Source organism: Coregonus clupeaformis, chromosome 9 (assembly GCF_020615455.1).
Source record: "Coregonus clupeaformis isolate EN_2021a chromosome 9, ASM2061545v1, whole genome shotgun sequence".
NCBI classification, from domain to species: Eukaryota; Metazoa; Chordata; class Actinopteri; order Salmoniformes; family Salmonidae; genus Coregonus; species Coregonus clupeaformis.
This window is the reverse complement of record NC_059200.1, coordinates 32,563,407-32,583,198: the sequence shown is the minus strand read 5'-3', so window position 1 is coordinate 32,583,198 and position 19,792 is coordinate 32,563,407. Positions and strand designations below refer to the sequence as shown.

General features: G+C 42.6%; 1 protein-coding gene across 4 annotated transcripts; it reads right to left on the bottom strand.

Annotated features, from left to right (window-relative positions):
* Positions 1 to 7,232: 7,232 nt before the first annotated feature.
* On the bottom strand, positions 7,233 to 19,507 carry LOC121573765. Of its 4 annotated transcripts, XM_041886003.1 has the most exons (13): positions 19,420 to 19,492; positions 19,137 to 19,170; positions 14,756 to 14,825; positions 14,056 to 14,121; positions 13,887 to 13,943; positions 13,525 to 13,683; positions 13,313 to 13,445; positions 13,165 to 13,179; positions 11,665 to 11,691; positions 11,033 to 11,083; positions 7,814 to 7,926; positions 7,638 to 7,697; positions 7,233 to 7,546 (listed from the first exon to the last, which is right to left on the bottom strand). In XM_041886003.1, exons 1-13 carry the CDS (start codon positions 19,463 to 19,465, stop codon positions 7,508 to 7,510), a joined length of 870 nt encoding a protein of 289 aa, XP_041741937.1. In that variant the 5' UTR covers positions 19,466 to 19,492; the 3' UTR covers positions 7,233 to 7,507. The 4 variants fall into 4 exon arrangements, 3 of the variants coding, with proteins under 3 accessions (XP_041741937.1, XP_041741938.1, XP_041741939.1); XM_041886004.2 differs by lacking the exons at positions 19,137 to 19,170; positions 19,420 to 19,492 and adding an exon at positions 16,481 to 16,829; XR_006002090.1 differs by lacking the exons at positions 7,233 to 7,546; positions 7,638 to 7,697 and adding an exon at positions 11,231 to 11,376 and having other exon boundaries at positions 7,889 to 7,926; positions 19,420 to 19,507.
* Between the last annotated feature and the right edge of the window lie 285 nt (positions 19,508 to 19,792).

The window sequence follows — 19,792 nt, the reverse complement described above, 5'->3', positions numbered from 1 at the left end:
CAGGCGAATCGTCGCCGGGATTCCCGCTCCCACCTATACCATCGGAGATAGGGTTTGGTTGGCCACACGGGATCTTCCGTTACGGACTGAGTCTAGGAAGTTGTTACCGAAGTTCATTGGTCCGTTTGTGGTGGAGAAGGTGATCAATCCAGTGGCGGTTCGACTCAAACTACCGAGGACGCTCAGAGTCCATCCCACCTTTCATGTCTCCTGCCTCAAGCCTGTCTTCCTCAGTCCTCTGTTGCCTCCTCCGCCTCCTCCTCCTCCTCCTCGGATGATCGGAGGTGGTCCTGCCTACACGGTGCGTCGCATCATGGATTCCAGACGGCGGGGCCGGGGTTTCCAGTATCTCGTGGACTGGGAGGGGTATGGCCCTGAAGAGAGGAGTTGGATTCCGCGGCGACAGGTCCTAGATGCAGACCTCATCAGTGACTTCTACCGCCTCCATCCTGGCGCTCCGGGGAGTCCGCCCGGTGGCGTTCGTCGGAGGGGGGGTACTGTGACGATCCCGGCGGTCTGAGTCGGGTCCTGTCTGGTGACTAGTGTTCCTGCTCGTAATCTCCAGTTTCCCGAGGGTTCGGGAACGCTCCGGGAGCGCTCTGGTTTTCCGCACCTGCATCCCATCAGCAATCTGCACACCTGGTCCTCATCATCACCCTTCTTAGGCTCTGGCCCAACATCCAGTTCCTGCCGGATCGTTAGCCATGAACAGTATGTTTGTTAGCGTATCAGTCTCTGGAGCCAGTAGTGGTAGTTTTGTTGTTTTGCACGTTTTTGACTTGCTGTGTACTGACCTCCGTTTTGTTCTGTCTGCAGTCTCTCACCCGGAACCTTCACCCAACCTCTGCCTGATGGTCGGCGGCTGCCGAGCCAGTACCGGACCAACCACTGCACCCTCAACAACCCATCCACGCCACCCGCTCTGTTCCCTGGATTATTCAGCCTCACTCGGAATCTAGTAATAAACACTCACCTTTGTATCTACGTACCTTGTCCTGGTCTGCTTCTGGGTTCTGGCTTAGTTAACCGTGACATGGACGTGAAAATGCTAATATTGTTCCTTTTGACTTGCAGTGGATTTGTCCCATAAATGCTAAAAAGTTAACATTTGAAACAGTGGCCAGGTAAACAAAACCAAAGCATAGATGGCAGATTATTAAGAGGCTGTTAGGGGCCAATCCCTCCTACCTCGACCAGCACTACAAGCCAGGCGGTCAGCCTGGAACACAGGCATAAGCTTGAAGCCTTGGGATGGGTCATCGTTGGTCACCTGACAGCTTCCCTCATGAGAAGGTAGTGTGGCCAGAGAGGAGGAGGTAAAGAGAGAGGCCCAACTCAGCGGAAAATCTGTCAATGAGAGTGTCGAATTTGGTCAACAAAAAAATGTATGGCTTATTGGCTATGTGACGTTTATTTGATTAAATAAAAGTTTTGTAATGCTTAGGTTGTTACGAGTGTACTGATCTAAGTAGGACACGTGACATCCCCGCAACTTTGAGAAAAAGCACTTTATATCGGAGTTGTCTCAAGATGGCTATGCGTATTCTTAGCATGAGGCTAGTAGCCTAGCATCTCTTCATTGAATACAGGCGGTTGACGTCAACAACCCTCATCGAATATTCAAAAAAGTATCATAATAATTAGATTTATCCACCAATCCAAAGAAAGGATAGGCGGGAGCTAGACAGCCCGCCGTGCTGCTTTGTGGACAGCAACTCCCATTGTTAGGATGGAGAGACAAGTACCTTGTCAGTATATCCATAATATTTGGTGTGGCGCTGTGAGGGGCAGCCACTTAATGTCCACTCCAGCACCACAAGCCATGTAGTCAACCTGGAATGTGCCCACTGGCTTGAAAACGAACGCAGGCACAGTTGACTTCAAATCAAATCAAATCAAATTGTATTTGTCACATACACGTGTTAAGCAGATGTTATTACATATGATTATATACATATGAGATGAGTAGTGCAAGATATGTAAACATTATTAAAGTGACTAGTGTTCCATTTCTTAAAGTGGCCAGTGATTTCAATAGGCAGCAGCAGCCTCTAATGTGCTAGTGATGGCTATTTAATAGTCTGATGGCCTTGAGATAGAAGCTGTTTTTCATTCTCTTGGTCCCAGCTTTGATGCATTTTGAAAGAAGGTTGACGACATCCGATCCTCGTTTGTTAAGTCAAATGACACCGCTGGTCCTGCTCACACTGCCCTACCCTATGCTTTGACTTCTTTCTCCCCTCTCTCTCCAGATGAAATCTTGCGACTTGTGACGGCCGGCCGCCCAACAACCTGCCCGCTTGACCCTATCCCCTCCTCTCTTCTCCAGACCATTTCCGCTCATCAACTCATCCTTGACCGCTGGCTATGTTCCTTCCGTCTTCAAGAGAGCGAGAGTTGCACCCCTTCTCAAAAAACCTACACTCGATCCCTCCGATGTCAACAACTACAGACCAGTATCCCTTCTTTCTTTTCTCTCCAAAACTCTTGAGCGTGCCGTCTTTAGCCAACTCTCTTGCTCTCTCTCTCAGAATGACCTTCTTGATCCAAACCAGTCAGGTTTCAAGACTGGTCATTCAACTGAGACTGCTCTTCTCTGTGTCACGGAGGCTCTCCGCACTGCTAAAGCTAACTCTCTCTCCTCTGCTCTCGTCCTTCTAGACCTATCTGCTGCCTTTGATACTGTGAACCATCAGATCCTCCTCTCCACCCTCTCCGAGTTGGGCATCTCCGGCGCGGCTCACTCTTGGATTGCGTCCTACCTGACAGGTCGCTCCTACCAGGTGGTGTGGCGAGAATCTGTCTCCGCACCATGTGCTCTCACCACTGGTGTCCCCCAGGGCTCAGTTCTAGGCCCTCTCCTATTCTCGCTATACACCAAGTCACTTGGCTCTGTCATATCCTCACATGGCCTCTCCTATCATTGCTACATAGACGACACACAATTCATCTTCTCCTTTCCCCCTTCTCATAACCAGGTGGCGAATCGCATCTCTGCATGTCTGGCAGACATATCAGTGTGGATGACGGATCACCACCTCAAGCTGAACCTCGGCAAGACGGAGCTGCTCTTCCTCCCTGGGAAGGACTGCCCGTTCCATGATCTCGCCATCACGGTTGACAACTCCGTTGTGTCCTCCTCCCAGAGTGCAAAGAGCCTTGGCGTGACCCTGGACAACACCTTGTCGTTCTCCGCTAACATCAAGGCGGTGACCCGATCCTGTAGGTTCATGCTCTACAACATTCACAGAGTACGACCCTGCCTTACAGGAAGCGGCACAGGTCCTAATCCAGGCACTTGTCATCTCCCGTCTGGATTACTGCAACTCGCTGTTGGCTGGGCTCCCTGCCCGTGCCATTAAACCCCTACAACTCATTCAGAACACCGCAGCCCGTCTGGTGTTCAACCTTCCCAAGTTCTCTCACGTCACCCCGCTCCTCCGCACACTCCACTGGCTTCCAGTTGAAGCCCGCATCTGCTACAAGACCATGGTGCTTGCCTACGGAGCTGTGAGGGGAACGGCACCTCCGTACCTTCAGGCTCTGATCAGTCCCTACACCCAAACGAGGGCATTGCGTTCATCCACCTCTGGCCTGCTGGCCCCCCTACCTCTGCGGAAGCACAGTTCCCGCTCAGCCCAGTCAGAACTGTTCGCTGCTCTGGCAACCCAATGGTGGAACAATCTCCCTCATGATGCCAGGACAGCGGAGTCACTCACCACCTTCCGGAGACACTTGAAACCCCACCTCTTTAAGGAATACCTGGGATAGGATAAAGTAATCCTTCTACCCCCCCTTACCCCACCCCAAAGAAAGAAAAAAAAGAAGAAAAAAAACATATTGTAAAGTGGTTGTCCCAGTGGCTATCATAAGGTGAATGCACCAATTTGTAAGTCGCTCTGGATAAGAGCGTCTGCTAAATGAAGAAAATGTAAATGTAAAAAAAATGCACCTGTACTGACCTCGCCTTCTGGATGATAGCGGGGTGAACAGGCAGTGGCCCAGGTGGTTGATGACCTTGATGATCTTTTTGGCCTTCCTGTGACATCGGGTGCTGGAGGGCAGGTAGTTTGCCCCCGGTAATGCATTTGGCAAACCGCACCACCCTCTGGAGAGCCCTGCAGTTGCGGGTGGTGCAGTTGCCGTACCAGGCAGTGATACAGCCCGACAGGATGCTCTCAATTGTGCATCTGTAAAAGTTTGTGAGGGTTTTAGGTGCCAAGCCAAATTTCTTCAGCCTCCTGAGGGTGAAGAGGCTCTGTTGCATGTTCTTCACCACACTGTCTGCGTGGGTGGACCATTTCAGTTTGTCAGTGATGTGTACGCCAAGGAACTTGAAGCTTTCCACCTTCTCCACTGCGGTCCCGTCGATGTGGATGGGGGGTGCACCCTCTGCTGTTTCCTGAAGTCCACGATCAATAGGCTTCTTAAGGGTGTGGCTGACTACTCAATCAGCCACCACACTTATCAGCTGCTGGTTTTCCCTCTCTAGAGAGGAGAGGACAGAGAGCAGGTCCTCTGTTTGCAAGTTTTATTTGCTGAACATTACGTTTGATTCTTGAAGAGATTGTAACCCTATAGGCAATAAAAGCTATTTTGTTTTGAATTTACCATCTCATGAGCCTCTGTACTACAAACCTAGTCTTGCTCTGGTCAGTGGCAGCACACCTCCCAACTAGCTGCCACATAGGCTTATATGACTTATGAGCTGTTAATAGTGACCACAGACCAAGCTTTAACCATCTACAGTCTAAGCCTTGTCTAAGACGGGGGGGCTTCGACTAAACTAACATATGGAATTGTTTTAAGGTCATACCAAGGATCATTTAGCTATTTGATTTAGAATTGTAAGACCCCTTGAAGTATCAGAAAATATATATAAAAAATATTTTATTAAACATTGAATTTGACATTGAATAACAAACACATTGAATAACATATTCACTACATGGAACAACAGATAGTCCCAAAGAAAATCTAAAGGATGTTTGTTCTGAATTGTCTGTCCTATATCTGAGAGATATAAGACACATATGGAAACTGTTCTTTTTTCTTTTTTAATTTTTACATATATTTAAACCCTTATTTTTGGCACTAAACTATCTCCATATATACAGTACTTCCATTCATTTTTTAAATTGGTACTGGGACCTTCAGACTAGTATTGTGTCTCCACAGAGGAGTCATAGTAGGTAGCCCAAACCGTTTGGACACTACAGACGATGTCCTGAGAAGACCGATTTTCGGGATATCTCATGATCTGACAAACACCACTCTAGCGCTGCCACCTTTCACCGCAGATGTGGAAGTGCGACATCGGCGGATGCGGTGGATTGAGATGCGTCCAAGCAGATATCTCTATCTTAAATGGACGGATTATGATGGGGATTTTGTTATTATGCAAATTAAATTTCTGCGGGGGCGCGGAAATCGACTCTAGGGGGTTTATCAAGTCTATCATAGCCAGATATGTAAAGTAAGAACCTATGCATAATGCTATGTGTAGCCCATAGTGTAAATAACATTTAGCAATAGACATACTAAATTATGAAGGTATGGTAAGAATGCCTTTCTCTGTCCATTCTTCGCTAAAACTTATATTTTCATTATCGACATTTCTTTTGAGACTTTTTCAGAGGACTTTTTCTCTTGATTGCAAGCTGTTTTTCCCCAATCAACACACAAATAAATATAAAAAACGAATTTAATAGTGTAATCAGATTGAAAATATTAGGATATGTTATTGACACTGAAATGATTATATAGCCTACTAACTAGATGTGTTGGGGAGGGAATGGCCGGCAGGGATGTTGCTCAGTTGGTAGAGCATGGCGTTTGCAACGCCAGGGTTGTGGGTTCGATTCCAATGGGGGGCCAGTATGAAAAATAAAAAAATAATGTATGCACTCACTAACTGTAAGTCGCTCTGGATAAGAGCATCTGCTAAATGACTGAAATGTAAATGTGTTAAAAAAATTTGTTAAATTTGTAGCATAGGCCAACGACATTTGAATGTTATGACCAGACAGCAGGAACGTACCTGATAGCTCAACATACAATTTCAATCCAGTCACTTTAAAATACATCAACCAGAAAACATACAATGCAATAAGACATATCAAAATGTGCAGCTCTTTATGAACCCATGAAACAAACCAAACAAGACAATTTAATTCACACAGTAACTCATTCACACAGTAAATCCATTTAGTTAATTCAAGTTTTCATCTGTCTTCACACCTCCAACAGTGTCTGTGCTCCCAGGGTTCTGTGGGAAAGTTCCGCTCCAGAGAAAGCCACAGTTAAGGTGTGTTTGACTCTTGTGATAGCCCACAAATGGTCAGCCATCCAAACAATGTCATAAATTGTGTGATTGAGTCATCACGCTGGACCTCGGCGCCTGCAAATCGCTAGATACAAGTATCACCTTCTCTAATTGTTCCACCACACACACACGCACGCACACACACCCACACCAATGTCCAAAGAGTCCACACCCACTGCTTCCATACAGAAACACTCCCCCTGTATGTGACAGTATGCTAATGTCATGAGGGCTAACAATAGAGTCCTTTGATAATGTGTGGCCGTCAGGGAAAGTGCACTCTGGACAGACTAATGCTGCCAAATAATGGGTGCACCCCCCATAAATGGTGATTGAGTCATCATTCTGGGCCTCTGGGCCAGTAAGTCGCTAGTCGTGAGTATCCCCTTCTAATTTTTCCACCACACACACACACACACACACACACACACACACACACACACACACACTGTTACAGTGTCCGGATGACAAAGCAAATAGTTCAATAGAAAAAAAGTAAACAAAGTTTTCACTTAATTTCTGTCATGATCTTTTTTCCCACTGATTTAATCCTTTGGAATTTTTCTCAAGTCCCTCTTCATCATTTAATCTATTTTCATCTGGTAATAGCCACATCATCCAAACACAGTCAGGGATGGATCCAGGTTTTGTTCGTACAGTACTTCACCCAAGTACACTATATACTCCATTTCGGACCAACTCCATCTAAGTTCCAATGTACGCCCCTAAAGGGTTAATCTTGCTGTTCATCTCACTGTTGTACAGTATCTTTGGCCTGAACAGACAGATGAAGGCAGGGGGTGGTCATTCGAGATCACTGTGTTCCCTTAATCCAAGTCTTGTTATTAAAGACTGTTTACAGACAGACGTTTATTAGTTATCCTCAATAAAACACAAGGAGTGGAGCTTTTATTATGAAGTCCATAGGCTTTTATTATGTAATCTAAAAGCTTTTATTTTGAAGTCCAAAAATGCTTTTGTTGTGAAGTCTGAAACAGTATCTACAGAATGCAGGTGGCAAGAGAAGAAGAATCATGGCCTCAGACCTTGAAGTGTGAAGTTTGTGTGTGAGAGAAAGCGAGAGAGAGACAGTAGTGTTGGGTCCGTTTCTCTGGCTCAGGACATCTTTGTCCATCGTCGTCTGGGAAAGTGAGGGAAAAATGGCGGCAGGTGGTGGAGAGATTAATTATTCCTCTCAACGGGGTCAGGGCTGCAGACCATCTATGTTGGCATTAGATATGAGAGAGAGAGGCTTTGTTGAGTACATGACCAAATCATAGTCGTCAAAGCTGTAGTATTAGAAGAATATTACCTGAATCAGATTACGTGGCTCCACTGTGTTCAATACTGTCAGTTCAGACGTCGCAGGAGACTGACAAAGACAAGAAGCACTTTAGCCATAGAGAACACACACACGTACACACACACACACACACACATGCAAATACACACACACTCACACATGCAAACACACACACAGACACTCACCGGGCCTTTATGCTGGTGTCTCCTCCTGGTCCACAAGTAGACAACACCCAAGAGAAGGATGATATTAGCTATCAGAGAGACAGCTAACAACATACTGACTGATATGACCTCCCCTAGAAGAGATCACAGAGGAGATAGATACTAGCATGGGTATGTACACTATATCATCTCAAATAATATGTGTAAATAATTTTCCTCTCTGAGGACAAACGACCTACCTACCTACCTACCTACCTACCTACCTACCTACCCACCTATCTACCTATCAGTTTGCTAAGAGCTGGCAGCAAGCTGATAGGTCAGCTATTAGAACCAGTAAAGGCCACTTTACCACTCTTGGGTAGCGGAATGACTTTGCTTTCCCTCCTCTAGGCTCAGATTAAAGATATGACAGATAGGAGTGGCTACAGAGTCAGCTACCGTCCTCAGTAGCTTTCCATCTAAATTGTCAATGCCATGAGGTTTGTCATTATTGACGAATAACAATAATTTTTTCACCTCTCCCACACTAACTTTACAAAATTCAAATGTATAATGCTTTTCTTTCATTATTAGTTTTTATGCATGAATATGATGGCTCAGTATTTGTTGTTGGCATTTCTGTCTAAGTTTGCCCACTTTGCCAATGAAGTAATCATAAAAATAGTTGGCAATATCAAATGGTTTTGTGATGAATAAGCCATTTGATTCGATGAAAGATGGAGATCAATTTGTCTGCCTGCCCATAATTTCATTTAAAGTACTCATTCTTTATATCACTGATCTTGGATTCATTATACAGTTTCTTCTTCTTTTTGTTGAGTTTAGTCACATACAGTCAGCCAGCCAGATTTATTAGCCACTCCTTTTGCCCCATCTCTTTCAACCATACAGTTTTTCAATTCCTCATCAATCCATGGAGCCTTTACAGTTCTAACAGTCAGTTTCCTAACAGGTGCATGTTTATCAATACTTGGAAGAAGCAATTTCATAAATTAATCAAGTGCAGCATCTGGATGCTCCTTATTAATCACATCAGACCAACAAATATTTTTTTACATCATCTATATACACCACCGGTCAAAAGTTTTAGAACACCTACTCATTCAAGAGTTTTTCTTTATTTTTACTGTTTTCTACATTGTAGAATAATAGTGAAGACATCAAAACTATGTAATAACACATATGGAATCATGTAGTAACCCAAAAAGTGTTAAACAAATCAAAATCTTTTTTATATTTGAGATTCTTCAAATAGCCACCCTGTTACGCCCTGGCCTTGAGAGCCCGGTTTTCTTTAGTTGGTTTGGTCAGGGTGTGAATTTCTATGTGTAGATCTAGTTATTGTAGTTCTAGGTTGGCCGGGTGTGGTTCCCAATCAGAGGCAGCTGTCGATCGTTGTCTCTGATTGGGGATCATACTTAGGCAGCCATGTTGCCTACCTATGTTGTGGGATCTTGTTTCTGTGTGTTTGGCTTGTTTGATGTTTAGCCTGTAGAACTTCACGTTACTTTTGTTGTTTTGTCAATGTTTAATGAATAAACGAACATGTACGCATACCACGCTGCACCTTGGTCCAATCCTGTACTCAACGAACGTGACACACCCTTTGCCTTGATGACAGCTTTGCACACTCGTGGCATTCTCTAAGCTTCATGAGGTAGTCACCTGGAACGCATTTACAGTAACAGGTGTGCCTTCTTAAAAGTTAATGTGTGGATAAAAAAATCAGTTGTGTTGTAACAATGTAGGGGGGGTATACAGAAGATAGCCCTATTTGGTAAAAGACCAAGTCCATATTATGGCAAGAACAGCTCAAATTAGCAAAACGAAATGACAGTCCATCATTACTTTAAGACATGAAGGTCAGTCAATCCAGAACATTTCAAGAACTTTGAAAGTTTCTTCAAGTGCAGTCGCAAAAACCATCAAGTGCTATGATGAAACTGGCTCTCATGAGGACCGCCACAGGAATGGAAGACCCAGAGTTACCTCTGCTGCAGAGGATAAGTTCATTAGAGTTACCAGCCTCAGAAATTGCAGCCCAAATAAATGCTTCACAGAGTTCAAGTAACAGACATCTCAACATCAACTGTTCAGAGGAGACTGTGTGAATCAGGCCTCCATGGTCGAAATGCTGCAAAGAAACCACTACTAAAGGACACCAATAATTAGAAGAGACTTGCTTGGGCCAAGAAACACGAGCAATGGACATTAGACTGGTGGAAATGTGTCCTTTGGTCTGGAGTCCAAATTTGAGATTTGGTCACTATCAGTGATTTATTTAGAATTCAAGGCACACTTAACCAGCATGGCTACCACAGCAGTCTGCAGTGATACGCCATCCCATTTGGTTTTCGCTTAGTGGGACTATCATTTGTTTTTCAACAGAACAATGACCCAACACACCTCCAGGCTGTGTAAGGGCTATTTGACCAAGAAGGAGAGTGATGGAGTGCTGCATCAAATGACCTGGCCTCCACAATCACCTGACCTCGACCCAATTGAGATGGTTTGGGATGAGTTGGATGAGTGAAGGAAAAGCAGCCAACAAGTGCTCAGCATATGTGGGAACTCCTTCAAGACATTTGGAAAAGCATTCCAGGTGAAGCTGGTTGAGAGAATGCCAAGAGTTTGCAAAGCTGTCATCAAGGCTACTTTGAAGAATCTAAAATATAAAATATATTTTGATTTGTTTAACACTTTTTGGTTACTACATGATTCCATATGTGTTATTTAATAGTGTTGATGTCTTCACTAGTATTCTACAATGTAGAAAATGGTAAAAATAAAGAAAAAGTAGGTTGGCTGGTACTGTACCTTTTAGATCAAAGTTCTACAGTATTACTAAAAATTTGATCAATACATCTAGTTCCTGTTTGTAAACACACTAGCAGGTTGATTAATAACCTGAACCAGATTTCAGGCACTGGTTACAGTGAGAAGCTTCCTCTGGAGCGGACAGCTTGGTGAAAACCAGTCAATATTTAGGTCCCCAAGAAAGTAGACCTGTTTACATCACATACACTATCATGCATTTCACACATATGAACCTGCAATCACAACACTTCAGTAACATTTGATATGTTGTTGTTGTTGTTGTTGATGAAATCACCAGAAACATTTCTGAAAGAATATTCTTGACATTCACTCAAAAATATTTTTTGATCAATATTTTGAATCAAGATGTCAAATCAATAAGTTGTATCATTATATGACAAAATATTGAGAGATGCTTACTGTAATTTATGGTGGGTAATGCGGTTGTGTGTATTGTTGCAGTTTTTGTATCTGAAAAGGTGAAAGGAAAACGGTATGTAATGTAGTTAACAGATTCATTCACTAATCATTGTTGCCTTTGAAACTGAGATCAGATCAGACTTAGCAGGAAATATTAACAATTGACCTACACACACACACACACACACACACACACACCAATGTCCAAAGACTCCACACCCATTGCCTCCATACATAAACACTCCCTCTTCCTCCTGGTCTTGATCAGGTTTGACCCATACAGTGTATACACAGTGGGTCAGGCTCCTTATCTGGGTTCCTGTACATTGATACACAAACAGCGGCTACACAGAGACAGAGAGACAGAGACAGAGACAGAGACAGAGACAGAGACAGAGACAGAGACAGAGACAGAGACAGAGAGAGAGAGAGAGAGAGAGAGAGAGAGAGAGAGAGAGAGAGAGAGAGAGAGAGCATGGGACAGTATACAATAGAGTCCTTTGATAATGTGTGGCCACTGGCACTTTAGACAGACTAATGCTGCCAAATAATGTGAGATAAACACCATTATCTTCCTCAGTTGTAGTGCGGCAAACACACACACGCACACAGAAACGCATACACACACTTACCAAGTGTAGTTGCTTTTGGGCATTTCTCTGAAGGTGAAGACAAATGGGTTAAAACCATTGCTACACATTATTGTTAATAATATTTCACACACACCCCAGCTAACACACCTGGTTCTTTGGAAGTTGTGGGAACATACGTTTTTGGTTTCCCATTGTTTCTGGGACCTAAGCCATAAGTTTACTGACCGATAATACTGAACGTTTTTTAAACATTCTGAGAATAGAAGTGCAAATGTTGTCTGCTCTGGGAACGTACATTTTTAGGTTGCAGGGAGTTCCTGAGAACGTTTTACTATGGTTCCCTGATAGTTTTCCTGGGAGGTTTTATTAACGTTCTGAAAATGGAAATTATAAGTTATTTGAAGGTAATTATATAATGTTCTGAGAACATTTTTCAATAACACTGCTAGCTTATGTTAACTGTTTCAAACTCTAAGCACAGATAGGACACGTGGAAATATATTTGCTTAGGCATTCATCATTTACATTTGAGTCATTTAGCAGACGCTCTTAACCAGAGCAACTTACAATAGTGAGTGCATACATTTTCATACTGGTCCCCCATGGGAATCGAACCCACAACCCTGATGTTGCAAGCACCATGATCGACCCACAGGGGACCCATGCAAACACATTTATTTGTTATTGTGGCATGGCGTCAATGAGATTCAAACCTATAATCGTCTCTTCTCTATCCATGGACTTAGTCCACTGCGCCACCAGGATGGAGCTAGGATGCCATGTTTTTTAACTCGTACAAAGCTGTTCATTTTAGTCTATTCAAACAGACTCCATTTCAAAGGAAACAAGCGCTCATTAAGATCAGGTGTGGCCAATTAGTGGGTGCGGCCAACACACCTGAACACACTTAACAAGATAGGATTGAGAGAGTTTTGTTGATGCTGAGAACGGAATGTATATGTTTTAAATAACATTCTTAGAACATTCTTTGAATGTTACTAATGCTTTCTTGTGGTTTTTATGGAAAGTTTTCTTAATGTTCTGAGAACATGACTTTAAATAGAACCATGAGGAAACCTGCTGAAAACGTTATGCTGAAGTTGTTTCTTAACTTTCGCTGAACAATTTGAGAACATTCCCAATGTCAAACCAGTTGGAGAACGTTCCTAGAACAATACCAAAATAAAAATTAAATGTAACCATGTTTGAACTTTTAGGAAACACTGTTAAAGTAATGAAATACCAAGAAAATAAAGTTATTTAGTAAAGTTCCTTAAATGTGCTGAGAGTGTTCCAAATCCAAGCAACTATCATACACCATTCCCAGAAAGTTGTGGGAAGGCTGTATGCAAAAAAAAACATAGGACAACCACGCTCTCACCAAGCTCTAAGAAACATATGGTTCTCCAAACGTTATGTGCTAGCTGGGTCACACACACACACCCACACATACACACACCCACACATGCATACACATGCACTCAAAACACACACTCCTGCACGCACGCAGACACACACATATACACACACAATGCTTACCAAAAAGATGACACTCTGTAAAAAATACACAGGAGCGATAGTTAGAGAGGGAGATAGTGTAAGTTGACAATATACAACATACATTCAAGATGTAATATGATTATTTTGTGTACTAGAGGTCATGGAAGCGAATGCATTTTAAACATACTTTTTGGGTCACTGCCATTTATACATTTGTCATAGAGTGCATCTATAACCAGACACTTGAAGCGTTCCACACTGACCAAGTCCACCTCAGCCAGACTGTATGTGACAGTAGAGGGCATGACACACAAAAGTTCCTGTTATACAAAAGGAGAAAGAGGGGCTGAGTACTGGAGGAACACACACACACACAAACACTGAATGATGTAGACCTACCTTCACATCCAGACATTTCAGTAAGTAAAATACTCCAGAGTAATATTCTGATGAAATTGTTCTCTTGTTGTCTTGATTGTAATCTTCACATTTCAAGAACTTGTTACAGTTTTCCCCATAGAACCTGTGAAGGGCTTTTTCAACTCCTACAAACGTTTCCTGCAATAAACATATGGAATTGACTGAAATTAAGTTGCTAATCCTTTAGGGCCAAATCATAGCTTGATATAAGTGTGCATAACATGGACCTTTTCATAACATTTAGCATTTATGTCAGTGGATTCAAGTTTAATTTACTAATGCAGATTTTAAGTTAGGAGTCAAAATTTACAGAATGTACAGAAACAGAATGGAACCCATACCTCACGTTTGTTCCATTTTCTCACCCTGAACAAATAGTCCTCTGGCAGAGTTTCTCCCTTTAAAGTAAAAAAGGCATCCAGATATTGAAAGGTTCAACATCATATTAGGTATGAAAATGCACCAAAAAGTGAGAAAAATAGTGATGGGTAACTCGTGACTATAATTTACCATTTCTAATAAATACTGGTTATAACTGGTATTGCAATTACACAGACAGGTTCCCCACAAGCACACCTGCAGAGGAGAGGAGAGGATCAGTTGAGCCAATATTTACCTGTGCAATGTGCATGGTAAATTTATCATAACATTATTAATACCTAATTGATGTTGAAACAGTTGTATGCAATTTCACCACAACCACATCACATAGAATTCAAAGTTTTGTTTCAATCATATAGCTGAACAATGTGCACATAAGTAGTAGGAACTGTCTATCAGGTTTGAAGTCAACACCTTTTCAAGTCAATTCAGAGGATTTGTTGAGTGTCAATTCATTAATCAAAGATTCATGGCCCACTGTTTTATATGACTTTTCCATTCCTGTATAGTCATGGCATTGAGCCCAACCCAGATGTGTACTGATATCTCCAGAACAGGAGGTTGGTGGCATCTTAATTGGGGAGGATGGGCTCGTGGTAATGGCTGGAGCTGAATGAGTGGAAAGGTATCAAATACATAAAACACGTTTGCATGTGTTTGATGCCATTCCATTCGCTCCGTTCCAGCCATTATTATGAGCTGTCCTCCCCCACCAGCCTCCACTGATCTCCAGTTACAGATTTGTGTTTCTGTGCTGTGACAGCATGCTTGAATGTTCTCAGACAGTGTCAATGGGAGATGATGAGGCAATATAGATTGTAGAACTCACAAACAGACAGGTTCTGATGATCCATGCCAACCCACTCGTCATGTTGTTTCGGTAACCATACGGAATTCCCCTGGGGGGAGAGAGAGAGTGTGAGAGGGAAATAAATATTCTTACCAAGCTAACTATTCTCCCAGAAAAACTTCCCCAACTTTCAGTTACAGGGGAAAGTACCCAGTTATCCTGACATAGACATTAATGAGAGACTATTTTTTGTATTTGCCTGACTGCCATTTGAAGGACAGAATGTTTTTGAAATGTCACCGAATTCTTAGAATTCTCGTCACCAAGTTTTTTCTGTGTGCCATCAGAGTGCTTGTCTATACTGTAGGTACATTACATAGCCTATGTGTATACACTGAGTGAACAAAGCATTAGGAACACCTTCCTAATATTGAGTTGCACCCCCTTTTGCCCTCAGAACAGCCTCAATTCGTTGGGGCAAGGACTCTACAAGGTGTCGAAAGCATTGCACAGGGATGCTGGCACATGTTGACTCCAATGCTTCTAACAGTTGTGTCAAGTTGGCTGGATGTCCTTTGGGTGGTAGACCATTCTTGATAAACGGGAAACTGTAGAGCGTGAAAAACCCAGCGGCGTTGCTGTTCTTGACACACTCAAACCAGTGCGCCTGGCACCTGCTACCATACCCCTTTCAAAGGTACTTAAATATTTGGTTTTGCCCATTCACCCTCTGAATGGCACACATACACAATCCATGTCTCAATTGTCTCAAGGCTTAAAAATCCTTCTTTAACCTATATCCTCCCCGCCATCTACACTGATTGAAATGGATTTAACAAGTGACATCAATAAGGGATCATAGCTTTCACCTGGATCCACCTGGTCAGTCTATGTCATGGAAAGAGCAGGTGTTCCTACTGTTTGTACACTCAGTGTATTGTGATCACTGCATCAAATGCATTTGCATTGATGTCAGAGTGGTTAGAGGGACAATAGAGCCCTGAGTACCATGGTCATTTGCAAGTTGGGTACTACCAAAGCATGTCCAGAGTGCATAAAAGGAGGTTACCGTGACTCAATGGTCACATGGAATTTTACTGCAGTCATGACTCATGACTGCCAGTGTGGCGGTACTAAGGTCACCGCACAGCCCTTTCCACAAGTGGCATAACAGTAGGCATGGATTAATCCCTCATTTGATGAGTAACCAAGCAGTTAATATCCTACCACCTGAACCCAGGGGTGGACTGGCCATCTGGCATTTCAGGCAAATGCCAGGTGGGCTGGTCCATTTATTTACCGAGTGGGCTTGTCTAACTTTTTTTTTTTCTTCTTGCAAAATTATGATGATCTGGCTAATAATGGGGGACTCAAGGAAAAAAATGGGCCAGTGAAGGGGCTTCGAATAAATATTTTTGCCTGTGTGTGTTAGAAATGCCAAGGATGATTTCTGGTCCCAGTCCGCCCCTGGCTGACCCTAATGTGAACTAAGACTTTAAGACAAAACTCAGGACAATTCATAATTACTGTTTCATCATGAGGGTGGAGAGTAGTGTTTCTGAAGTAAAACTAAGAGATCCATTGGTTGATAAATATCATATTTTAAATTTGGTCTTAGTCCTCACTCCACCCAAGTGTGTAGCCTACACACCTCTCAACCATTGTGCACAACCATTCTGACAAATGCACTGTACATCCGTTTGTTGACCTGAGTGTGAACTAGACTAAGGCTGGGATTCAATCCGATCATGCTTTGCTATGCACCTTTTATTCTGGCAGCACTGAGCACTGAGCTCCTCCAGGGAGGGTAGTGAAGATACCCCTATAGCGCAGGTCTTGGGTCAGTTTTATGTTTCCCCACTTATGGTTAAAATTGGGGTTTGGGGAGGACAAGCTGATCCTATAGCTTCACTTAGGGGCATTGGCAACTTCCTCCTGGAGCAGATTCCAGTTGTAACCTCTCCGTGTTGAAAAAAGGAACAACAGCGTCGGTCTCTCCTTGTTATTCCAGTTAGTCTAGCCATGCAGCCAGACAAAGCAGGAGTCTTCTGAACTGATTACCTAACCCTTCTGTAAGATGTGCAGTGAGCTCCAAAAGTACTCTGTACTCCACCACTTTGGATTTAATATTATAAAGTGCAGACTGTCAGCTTTAATTTGAGGGTATGTTCATCCATATTGGGTGAACCGTTTAGAAATGACAGCACTTTTTGTACATTGTCCAATTTTTTAGGGGACCAAAAGTATTGGGACAAATTCACTTATATGTGTATTAAAGTACAGTGAGGGAAAAAAGTATTTGATCCCCTGCTGATTTTGTACGTTTGCCCACTGACAAAGAAATGATCAGTCTATAATTTAATGGTAGGTTTATTTGAACAGTGAGAGACAGAATGACAACAAAAAAATCCAGAAAAACACATGTCAAAAATGTTATAAATTGATTTGCATTTTAATGAGGGAAATAAGTATTTGACCCCCTCTCAATCAGAAAGATTTCTGGCTCCCAGGTGTCTTTTATACAGGTAACGAGCTGAGATTAGGAGCACACTCTTAAAGGGAGTGCTCCTAATCTCAGCTTGTTACCTGTATAAAAGACACCTGTCCACAGAAGCAATCAATCAATCAGATTCCAAACTCTCCACCATGGCCAAGACCAAAGAGCTCTCCAAGGATGTCAGGGAAAAGATTGTAGACCTACACAAGGCTGGAATGGGCTACCATAGTCACCACGAAAACAATTGGTAACACACTACGCCGTGAAGGACTGAAATCCTGCAGCGCCCGCAAGGTCCCCCTGCTCAAGAAAGCACATATACAGGGCCGTCTGAAGTTTGCCAATGAACATCTGAATGATTCAGAGGAGAACTGGGTGAAAGTGTTGTGATCAGATGAGACCAAAATCGAGCTCTTTGGCATCAACTCAACTCGCCGTGTTTGGAGGAGGAGGAATGCTGCCTATGATCCCAAGAACACCATCCCCACCGTCAAACATGGAGGTGGAAACATTATGCTTTGGGTGTGTTTTTCTGCTAAGGGGACAGGACAACTTCACCGCATCAAAGGGACGATGGACGGGGCCATGTACCGTCAAATCTTGGGTGAAAACCAGCCTCGAAACTTTAATGACTTGGAGAAGATCTGCAAAGAGGAGTGGAACAAAATCCCTCCTGAGATGTGTGCAAACCTGGTGGCCAACTACAAGAAACGTCTGACCTCTGTGATTGCCAACAAGGATTTTGCCACCAAGTACTAAATCATGTTTTGCAGAGGGGTCAAATACTTATTTCCCTCATTAAAATGCAAATCAATTTATAACATTTTTGAACGTTATTATGTCTCTCACTGTTCAAATAAACCTACCATTAAAATTATAGACTGATCATGTCTTTGTTAGTGGGCAAACGTATAAAATCAGCAGGGGATCAAATACTTTTTTCCCTCACTGTAGTCTAAAGTTTAGTATTTGGTCCCATATTCCTTGCACGCAAGGATTACATCAAGCTTGTGATGCCACAAACTTGTTGGATGCATTTTCTGTTTGTTTTGGTTGTGTTTTTAAGATTATTTTGTGCCCATTAGAAATTAATGGTAAATCATGTATTGTGTCATTTTGGAGTCACTTTTAGTGTAAATAAGAATATAATATGTTTACGGATTACGGATAATCCTAAATGAATCGTGAATAATGATGAGTGAGGAAGGCATACCTTTAATTTCTATTGGGCACAAAGTATTCTGAAACACAACCAAAACAAAACAGCAAATGCATCCAACAAGTTTGTAGAGTCACCAGCTTGATGTAATCATTGTGTGCTAGGAAGTCTTTTGACTACTTTAATACCCATATAAGTGAATTTGTTCCAATACTTTCGGCACTGAGCAAATTTCAGGTCTGCTGAGAGCAAACTTGAACATTGTGAAAATTCTGTGCAACTTCCAGTGTGCGTTTACTGTGAACATTGAGGCTGTACCCGCTTTAAGCTACAGTTTTAACAGTGGCCAAGTAGGCTACTGTGGCTATTTGATCATAATGTAGGCCTACCCTTTTGGAACAATTGTTTCTAAGAATGTATGTACAAGTGCTGTAAATTCTAAACGGTTTACTAGCTATGGATGAAAATACCCTCAAATTAAAGCTGACAGTCTGCACTGTAACCTCATAGTCATTGTATCATATTCAAATCCTAAGTTCTGTAGTACAGAGCCAAAAAAAAAAAAAAATTGTCACTGTCCCAATACTTTTGGAGCTCACTGTATTTCTGTGCTCTCTTCTAACAACTTTGATGGTATAGGCAAAAACTATGACAATGCTGGAAAAGTTTGCACAAAACAGGTTGTTTATCCGTTTCAAGCATAACTTCTAAAGCCTCTGTCAAATGTAGCCTACAGTATAGGCTGAGCTCCTTCACATCCATACCATGCTGTGACACGCCTCCACAGGTATTCACTCACTGTAAGTGTAAAAGCCAGAGTCAAACTCTTCGAAAGAATGTGTAGTCTTTCACATATAGGCAAACAACAGAATTACAATGTGTCATTCACATAGCCATTACGCACAAGATAGCCTTGTGCAGCGCAGTCTGTAGGCAATTCCATTTAGGCTATGCGTAAAATGTTATTATTAGCCTATAATCTTTTGAATTACAAAGATATTGGCATGATATAACAAAAAGAGATCAAATATCAGCGACATGCCTTACCTTTTTCTGTCTGCTCTGGACGACGTGTGTACATGCAGTTTGACATTACTTTCACTTTTGTATCTTGACCTGTGTGAAGCTAGCCACAAAAGATACACACGAGGCGTGGCTTAACGTGACCACACCTCCGAGTAGAATACAGCCATAGGGTACTCCTTTTTCTCTCATGTAATTAGCCTAACTTTGGCGTCATCCTAATCAAACTACTGACACTTTTTTGTCGTTTCAATAAACGTTTTCAGCAGCCTCACGTGTTGTTATTAACATACTTGGCTGTCACAACAACAAATGATTTGCATGATACTTATTCTGCCACTCTAATTTGTTACCCGACCAGCTAACACTGACAGTAAAGCTTTCAGTGCTACAACTC